Below are 8,517 nucleotides of genomic sequence, written 5' to 3' on the forward strand. Positions count from 1 at the left end.
TATTGTGCAAACTGCAGCATAGTAAAAATAGAACTTAAAGTAAAAAAGAAATGCCAACAACTTTACCACTGCTTCATTTTCAAAATAAAATAAATTTTAATTCAGTTGAATAAACGCTAAACTTACATAAAAGTATATTCAGAGGGATATTTTTCAGATATTCTATTGCACAAGAAACAAAGGAGTTACAGCAGTGTTAACGGTATGGCGGAATATGAAAATATCATATACAGGAAATTAAAACCGGTTCATCTGGTATATCGCCCAGGTGTTTAAAGTTGCATAAAAAGAACCTCAGATTTGTACTTGTACACTACTTGAGTAAATGTACTTAGTTACATTCCACCACTGAAGCAGTTCACCAGCAAAGCAGTTACCACAAGGAGCTATTAAAACAGAGGCCGTTCCTGAGGGACTGAAAATTAAATCCCAAATCAAGAGGAAATCTCTGTCAGATAGTGGGGTTCTCTCTCTCTCTCTGCAGGCAGGAACCCTGGTCCAGATCTTCCTTTAACCCCGGAGTGTCTCGTCCTCACGGGGTCGTCCACAGGTCACAGACAGCTGCAACCTCGCTTTTACAGCTTTACACTCAGACACGCTCCAAGCAGAAAAAAGCCCTCCGCAAGGTCACAGAGGAAAGGAGTAGGCGGCAGGGGGATTTTTTTTTTTTTTTGCAAATGCATCTGGACTTCATTGTAGGGAGAGTCCCCACAAACGGATGGGCAGCTGCCGGCAAGCAGCAGGCCTCCGCCTCACTCTCTGTCCAACCCTCCCTCCCTTTCGTTCGTCTCTCCTCCACCCCTCCCACCCCTTGCGCACACACACGAACTGAACCCCCCGACAGGAAGTACAGGCTTGGATCCCAGCGGGGGTTCCTAATTCAAACCAGTCCAGTGGAACAGCCAGAGGTGGCCGCTCCCACTCCCTCTCTCCCTCTTTCCTCTTTCATTCTGGCTCTCTCGCTCTCTCTTTCTGGCTCTGTGGGCTTCAACCAGCTGCCCCCGCATGTCCTCGCAACACGTGCGCACACACACACACACATCTCGATGATAGCGCACACCCACCACCTTCTCGTCCAGTCTTGAAGAGCCAAAAGCTTTTGGGCAGCTCACCAAAGCTCTTTGTGGTCTCACATACTCCCGGAAAGAGAGGGAGTGTGAGAGGAGGGGGCTGATGATTTAGATTGATGTGTATATATGTGTGTGTGTGTGTGTGTGTGTGTGTGTGTGTGGTAGTGGTGGTGGTCTCAGTGTGTGGTGGTAATAAGTCTTCCAGGTCATTTGGGGGCAACCTCTAAGGTACTACTGAAGTCTTCTAGTGCCATCTGAGCAACAAAGAGCGGGAAGGAGTGAGAGTATGTTTGTCATCTTATATTTAGATATGAAGGGAAGTCCCTAATGTTTTAATAGATGGTCTTTATCAGTGTGTGCACTCATTGTGTAATGAGTGCACACGAGTGCACATGAGTGTGCGTGTGTGCTCTTCTTGTATAAGTGTCTGTTTTGAGGTGTAGCAGAGAGAGGAAGTAGCTCTGTTTTGCTTCTCTCTCTCCTCCTCAGCCTCTCATCACACCTCAACTTCAAAGCCTGTGGACCCCAGTTGTCCCTTTGGCTAGACAACACACACACACACACATTGAATATACCACAACACAAATTCAGACAAACTCCCAACTTCTCTCTGGCACACACAATCGCACACCAGCACACACACAGACTCTCCCATCCTCATCGTAGCTGCGGAACCTGCCTGCTATCTCCATTTGCTATATTTAGGCCGTGAGCATAAGATGTCTGAAATTGCCGGTAGTAAACTGTCATGGGTGTTTGTGCAGCAGCAGCGGCGTCTGTAATCGACTCTCAGTTCCATCTCAGGAGGAAATAAACTGCCTCTGATGCCTGGCCCACATATAGGTGTCTCCACAGTCCACAGACGTCAGCGATACACCAACGCAAACTTAGGAATGTCAGAAGGAAGAAACAAATTCAACGCAGTGTAATGTTTTTTACTGTCTCTTCTCAGGTAAAAGAGGCGGCCGTGGGTCAGATGACGATGATGATGATGATGATCTTGAAGATCTTTCTGACATGAGCGATGACGAGGGGACGGAGGGCGGAGACTCAGGTTGGTACAATATCAACGTCCAGAAAGAAGTTATTTTATACGTTCTGTTTGCTTTATTTTCATTAATTTAATACACAGAAGAGACTGTATTACCCTGTATATCAGTGCATGTGTTTACTGTCTCATTACTCAAGGGTGGCAGGTGTTAGGGGTAAAACTTTAGATCATTTTTGTATAGCTGCAAAAACTAATGGATTAGTCGATCAACAGAAAATATCTATTTTAATAATTGAATCATTTTCATAATTTTTTAGTCATTACTAAAGGTGAAAAATGTCAAATATCTTATTTGTATTCTGAGGATTTGCTGCTCGTAGTGTTATCATTTGTGGAATATCTTGGTGTGACTTCAAATTAATAACCGTTTTGCAGAAATACTTAACTTCCTCGAATTAATAATTTATGTTAACACAACAGAATCCCTCGTTGTCCTGTAAAATAAATTTAAGGGATGTCAAATAAAACGGCATGTTTAACTGCCAAAATGTGAAATGTATCCACATAAATCAGTCCAAAAGTCTAAATAATAGTGTAATAAACCCAAGCAACGACATTCAGTGTAGCTTCAGAACTGAGAAGAAGATCGTTGAGGGGAAAAGTCGAATAGAATAAATGTTGTAAAGCAACAATATTTATTTGAAATAAATTCAGTAATTGGGTAAAATTGTACGCTTTTTAGCATTTATAAGCAGCATATACACATTTCATAGTTTATAACACTATATATAATGTAGGTGTGTATTAGTGTATTTTGTCAACAACTATCTAGATCCAAGATGGCTACCGCAGTACTACTACTGCAGTACAGCACTCTCGCCTCCTGTGGGCTGCTGTATAAACTAAACCCAGTTGTAATAATATGCCTTCACAGTTAGAACTGGTGAAAGTGCAGCACGTTAATAAACACAAAATATCCTCACACACTATCAAACATAACTTCTCCATACCTGCTGCACTTCATGTATCCCCATGTGGCTGAATGTCAAGTTAAAGTGCTTCCTGTTTGCATTCTAGATGATGAAGATGAGGAAGAGGAAGGAAAGGCCTCCAAGGCTCCTCAGCCGCTGTCTTCCTCTGCTCTGATAAAGCTGGCAGAAGGAGGCGAGGATCTGGTGGAGGACCTGGAGCTGTCTGATGACGACTGAGGTTCATGGGCACACTCGAGCTCACCTGAGAGATGTTCTCGACTTCACCGACCAGCTATGCTTCAAATCATATTGGACTATTTGCTATTTTCTTTGCTTTTGAATTTTGTATTACTTGACCTGTACAATGCAAACATGTTCATGATGTAGTTTTATTAAGCATCTAAACTGTAAAAAAAGTAAAGACAGAATTCAAGAATCTAGATTGTTTTCCTTGGATTTTTTTTTTTTAAAGATACTAATTAAATGAAGCGTGTACGTGCTTGTACATGTTGATGCACAAGTGCACCTTAAATGAGTCGTTTGTGTCCTCTGTACGTGTGCACACCTGTAGGCACCCTCAGGCCTTGTGAGGACGGGCTATTTGGAGAGAGCTACGAGCCTTGCTGAGCCGGGCCGAGCCAGGCTTGGCCGGCCAAGAGGAGGGGTACAGAGAGGCGGGTGTTTAGCCCTGAGGCAGCAGTGCTGTGCCAGGCTGGCAGGGTGGCGTCTGATGCTGTGCCAAGACTCTCTGCCCAGGTGGTAGAGCAGCAACACAGGCTGGTCTGTTTCTGTGCCAACTCCTCACCCACCCCCCGCCCAGACCACTGTCTTTTCTGTCTGTGTATTCACATGCTCAGACACAGCTTTCCTCCTCAAACTTATCCTCCTTTTTTTCTCGACTTCACCACTAAACTAAAGGTGGTATTGGCCTTTTTGTTAGGCGAACGATTATTGCATCCATTCACTGGCGTACAATGCCGGGCAGATGAGTTGTTTGAAATGGATTTAAACGCCACAATGGAGATTTGATTTGAGAACCACTTTTGTGTCGTCAGATTTCCTCTGTAGTCGTTTGCAGTGAATACAGAATCTTGTGGTGCAGAGGCCCAGCCTAAAGCGAGGGGAAGTCCCAGTAGAGTGCAGTGCTTCAGTGTAAACTCTTTGAAGGAGGAAGGTAAGAGTGAGTGGGGGGTGTTCCTGGTTCTGATCCTGTATGTGTGTGTGGGTGGATTTTGAGGGTCAGGTTTATCCCCACAGGCAAGGGAGGCCTTGGCCTGCGGCTGAACCTCACACTCTGACAGCTGGTGTTGACCTGAACTGTGCCCCCCATGGGTCACCTCCCCTTCTCACACACACGCACGCATCAGGAGACCGCATACTCCCTCCTGCATGTTTTCACAGAAGAACCACAAACACCTGAAGAGGAAGAGGCGAGTATACGTTCTCTCACACAGGCACACAAACACGAGAGAGAAAGCAGAGGAATTTCTTTAGGATTTATTTCACCTGTGTGGTGAATAGAAAAATAGGATGAAGACAAAACTTTTGAAGGGAAATCTAGAGACCATTTTTAATTCATTGCTTGCGTAGTTTAAAAAAAAAATCCATAACAAATTCAAAACATTTGCATTAAGAGCTTTGTGCCTTTCTTTTCCCTGCAACCAAGAGAAAACAAAGTTAAAGTATCTTTGGAATCCATCTTAAGGGCTAATTATAATACATATCATAATCTGCTTTATCTACTACATCAAAAGTCCTATAAATATTTTTTTCCTCATATTTATATGCTGAAGTAGCATTCAAGATTGGAGCGTCTTTTAATATTACACTTTAAAAAAAATGGCAGAACAAAACAGTATGAACAGAAGTACCACCAAAGTTCAGCAAGTCACATTTTTCAGTAAAGAAAACCTTATTCGTGCAACTACATTTAACAAAAAGTAAAAGTACCACGTATGTAACCTTCAGGATATTTTCATCTTAAGCATGATTCTGTACAATTTTGCATGTTTTTCCTACCTCCCACAGTAGTCAACACAAGCGTACAATGACGTAAGCCGTACACACCATTGAGGCTTCTCCATTTCACCAACATTTGTAAGCATTAGTATGTCAGTAAATGACAGCTCTGCCTGTGTCACCTCAAATACAGACCATCATGTGAGGCACTACCCTAGCATTTCCCTGTTGGACCAGTCTTTCTCTGAGACCATTAATGCAAAAAGAAGCAGACACATTGTGAAACACGGTTCCAATTCCACACATCCGGTCATCTTTGGTATCGGGACAGTGGAATGCATAGTTGCAGTGATAAGAGGGAGCTGGTCAGATGTGGTGCTGCTCAGCATATGTTTCAACTCCAGCCTCTATAAAGACAGCTCCACGCTGCTGTTTGGCCTCTGGAAACAGGCGAGGAGAAGGAAAGAAGGGAGGGGAGGGAAGCAGAGAAAAAAGGGGTGAGCCGTCTCTTTTTAATTCCTGGGTTCTGTAGGGCTTGTGGTGAGAGCAGTCAGAGAGATAGAGACAAGAGAAAGAAAGCGAGTGAGCAGAGCTTCCTCCAGCCCAGGAAGGAAGGAAGAGTTTCCGCTAGCGTCTGACTGTCTGACTTGCAAGAATGTCGCATTTGTGGCAGGGCTTCGCTCCTTTTTTTTTTTGGCAGGCTGTCTGTGACCAGCTGTCTCCTTTTCCTTAGTTTTCTCTTTCTCTGTTCCTCTGTCGCTTCACGTGTCTCCCTTCCAACCCAGTTTGTTTGGATTCTGCTCGGCTACAGCCACTGCCGAGGAACTCAGAAGCTGATTGGTTTGTCGGATACGGTCCATATCGTCTTTTATTTCAGTCCAATATTTTCCCATTAATTTCAGCGTAAAGGTCCCGAGGTGGAGGGAGTCTGGTAAATGGGGCTTGGGAGTCAATCTCTCTGGGTCAGGTTAGTTTGAGGCAGGTCTGCCCTCCTCGCCCCTGCCCGTCCTCTCCTACGAAGGAGTCTTGGCCTCGTATCTCCCCACCACTGTGGAGCCGTTACCGTTTTCCTGCTTGGGGGAGGAGCACCCTGGGGTGGGGCCGCTGTACGGAGAGGAGCTGCTGCTGGTGGAGGTTGGTCTGTGGGGCAGGGACAGGGAGAGAGGCAGGGGGGTGTCAGATGGCGTGGTCAGGGGGTCCCGATCCCGTTCTGGGGGGCGTAGCGCGGCAGAAGGCGGAAACGGGAACGCCAACGGGAATCCAGTCATGTAGAAAAGCCTGCCAACACGGCGCGCCACCTGAGGAGACGGGGGGAGACCATATGACTGTCAGTGCAGCCTGTTGAGTGTTGAATAATGGACTAATGCTGTATTTTAAACAGAGAGAGAAGAAGAGAGGCTGCAGTCTGGGGCTGGCTACGTTTAAGGGAATCATCTATGCTACGCTAGCTAGTTTGTCTTTGGCCTATGGACAGAAACACACATTCAAACACACAACAAGTCCACTTGATCACACACAAACACACACGCAGGTCTGTGGTGTGTGTACCTGTGAGCGGATCTTGAGCGCAGGCCCCAGCTTTAGTCCCATGGTGCTGAGCAGGTGCTCCTCAGTGAGCAGCGGTAATGTCTCTCCATCAATGGCCTGCTCCCGAAACACCTGGCAGAGACACAGCCGCTTCAGCCACAGCCCCGACATATACACACAAACGCACTACACACACGTTCATTCACACAACCTACAAAACAGTGGCTCTATTCCAAAATGTTACACACCCATTTTGAGAGGAAAAGCTGAAGATTATCATTCAACATTTTTACAAGGATGCAGGTGTGGAGAACATGTTGGCTGATTAGGGTTTTAAGGAGCATTTCCGATTTAGTTTTTTTTCAGCTGTCTCTTAATACAATATCCACATGCACATATGTATATTGAGTGTTATTGGTCTCTGGAATCAGTCCTCCTGTCCAAACTGGCCATAAAGAAATCTGTTCATAGCGTGACTTCAATATAAGAGACGAGAGGAACACACTTCACAGTATTACTCCTTGCAAAAAAGATTTTCATCTGAAGCTAAAAGGGAATTTCGTACCATGAAGACAGCTGAAGTCTCACATTAGCCTCAGATGAACTTTATAAATCTTTTTGCTTGGAACAAAGATTGTTTCCATGTCTTATATTGGAGTCACGTAAGGAAGGAATTAACTTAACACTACAGCCAAAATGATTACAGTGACACATATCTGCATGGGAGTATAGTTTTTAGACTTTTCAAAGACTTTTTTTTTTTTTCTGTTTTGTGAAAGAGAGAAATAAAAGGTAAGACTGGTTCATTTTTCTCAAAAGCTGGATATTTCATTTTGGAACAGTAGATGTATATACACACAAATACACATTTCATTCACACAAACTACAGGTGTACACCCCACATGCACTGCTAACTCACCCTCATTCACACAAAGCCCACAAATATGGCTACAATTATAAACGTGGCCATTCATGCATCCACACACGTCCACAATAAACATGGGAAAAACTGCTGTGCAGGTGTAGTGCTTCTATCGATGTATATCGAGATGTCTTTTTGAAAGTACTACAGTAGAGCTGCATTATGTATTATATCTTGGTCACTATTCTTCTATGGTTTGTAGTCGTCAGCCTGCCCCTGGCCTCTCTTTCTCTCTCTCCTCCCTCTCCCTATGTCCTCACCTGTGTGTATTCAGCACATCCAGTCAGGCTGCTTATGAAGCCACACACGTCCTCTACACTCCACTTGCTGATGTCCTCCACAGGGTTTGTTGTGGCTGAGTCCTCCCCATCCATGAAAAGACCTCCCATAGAGCCTGAAAGAGCAACAGTGGGTGAAAATGACATGTCAATATAAACACAGTGTACAAAGTTGCTATTTAGACTGAGGATGTTTTTGTTTTTTAAATTTAGTGATGCAGAACCTGAAAACTGCGAGCTTAAAGACACATTTGAACTACATTTAGACGTCTTGTGAGTTTAGTCATCAGGTTGAGTTTGAGAAGAAAACCTTTAACAAATAAATGATGAGAAAGTCAGGTGGAAGTGGGTCAGTAATCTAGGAGGAGTAATGATTGATTTCATTATCAGTTAATCTGTGAATTATGTTTTGTTCAGTTTGTAGTTTATTGTATGTAAATGTACACTGATATAAAAGAGAGAAAAACAATGCATTTGGTACTTTTGCCTCATAAATCACTTAATTTGTTTAAAAAAGTAAGAAGAAAACTATTAGAAAATGTTTGTGGAATAACGTTCTGTTGTGATTTATGTATAGGCCAACAAATAGTTTCAGCTCTACTGACAAGATTTCAATCTTCTGTGGTTTTTTTATGTGTGCAGAACTAAGTTAAGATCGCAGCTGTGTTATTACGTATATGGACATGCCTTGTGTGTGTGTGTGTGTCACGTGGGCCAGTGGAGGGGAGGGGAGGAGGGGGGTTATTTGCTTTTGCACATACATACTTGCGCTTACGCGAACGCCGACTACACACAACTT

General features: G+C 44.0%; 2 protein-coding genes across 2 annotated transcripts in view; one reads left to right on the plus strand and one right to left on the minus strand.

Annotated features, from left to right (window-relative positions):
- noc2l (NOC2-like nucleolar associated transcriptional repressor) overlaps positions 1 to 3,564 on the plus strand; it is a 17,527-nt gene extending 13,963 nt beyond the window's left edge. Inside the window, exons 17-18 of the mRNA XM_035656642.1 lie at positions 2,023 to 2,124; positions 3,139 to 3,564. Of these exons, the coding sequence (XP_035512535.1) occupies positions 2,023 to 2,124; positions 3,139 to 3,269 (233 nt within the window). The 3' untranslated portion in view covers positions 3,270 to 3,564. The remainder of the gene's footprint in view (positions 1 to 2,022; positions 2,125 to 3,138) is intronic.
- A 945-nt stretch (positions 3,565 to 4,509) lies between these two features.
- The window catches only part of samd11 (sterile alpha motif domain containing 11), a gene marked incomplete in the record, with an annotated part of 46,274 nt that continues 42,266 nt past the window's right edge, over positions 4,510 to 8,517 (minus strand). The window contains 3 exon segments of the mRNA XM_035656873.1: positions 4,510 to 6,289; positions 6,540 to 6,650; positions 7,701 to 7,834. Coding sequence (XP_035512766.1) covers positions 6,005 to 6,289; positions 6,540 to 6,650; positions 7,701 to 7,834 — 530 coding nt within the window.

Source organism: Morone saxatilis, unplaced genomic scaffold (genome assembly GCF_004916995.1).
Source record: "Morone saxatilis isolate NCDOM2014 unplaced genomic scaffold, NCSU_SB_2.0 Contig15, whole genome shotgun sequence".
Classification (NCBI taxonomy): domain Eukaryota; kingdom Metazoa; phylum Chordata; class Actinopteri; family Moronidae; genus Morone; species Morone saxatilis.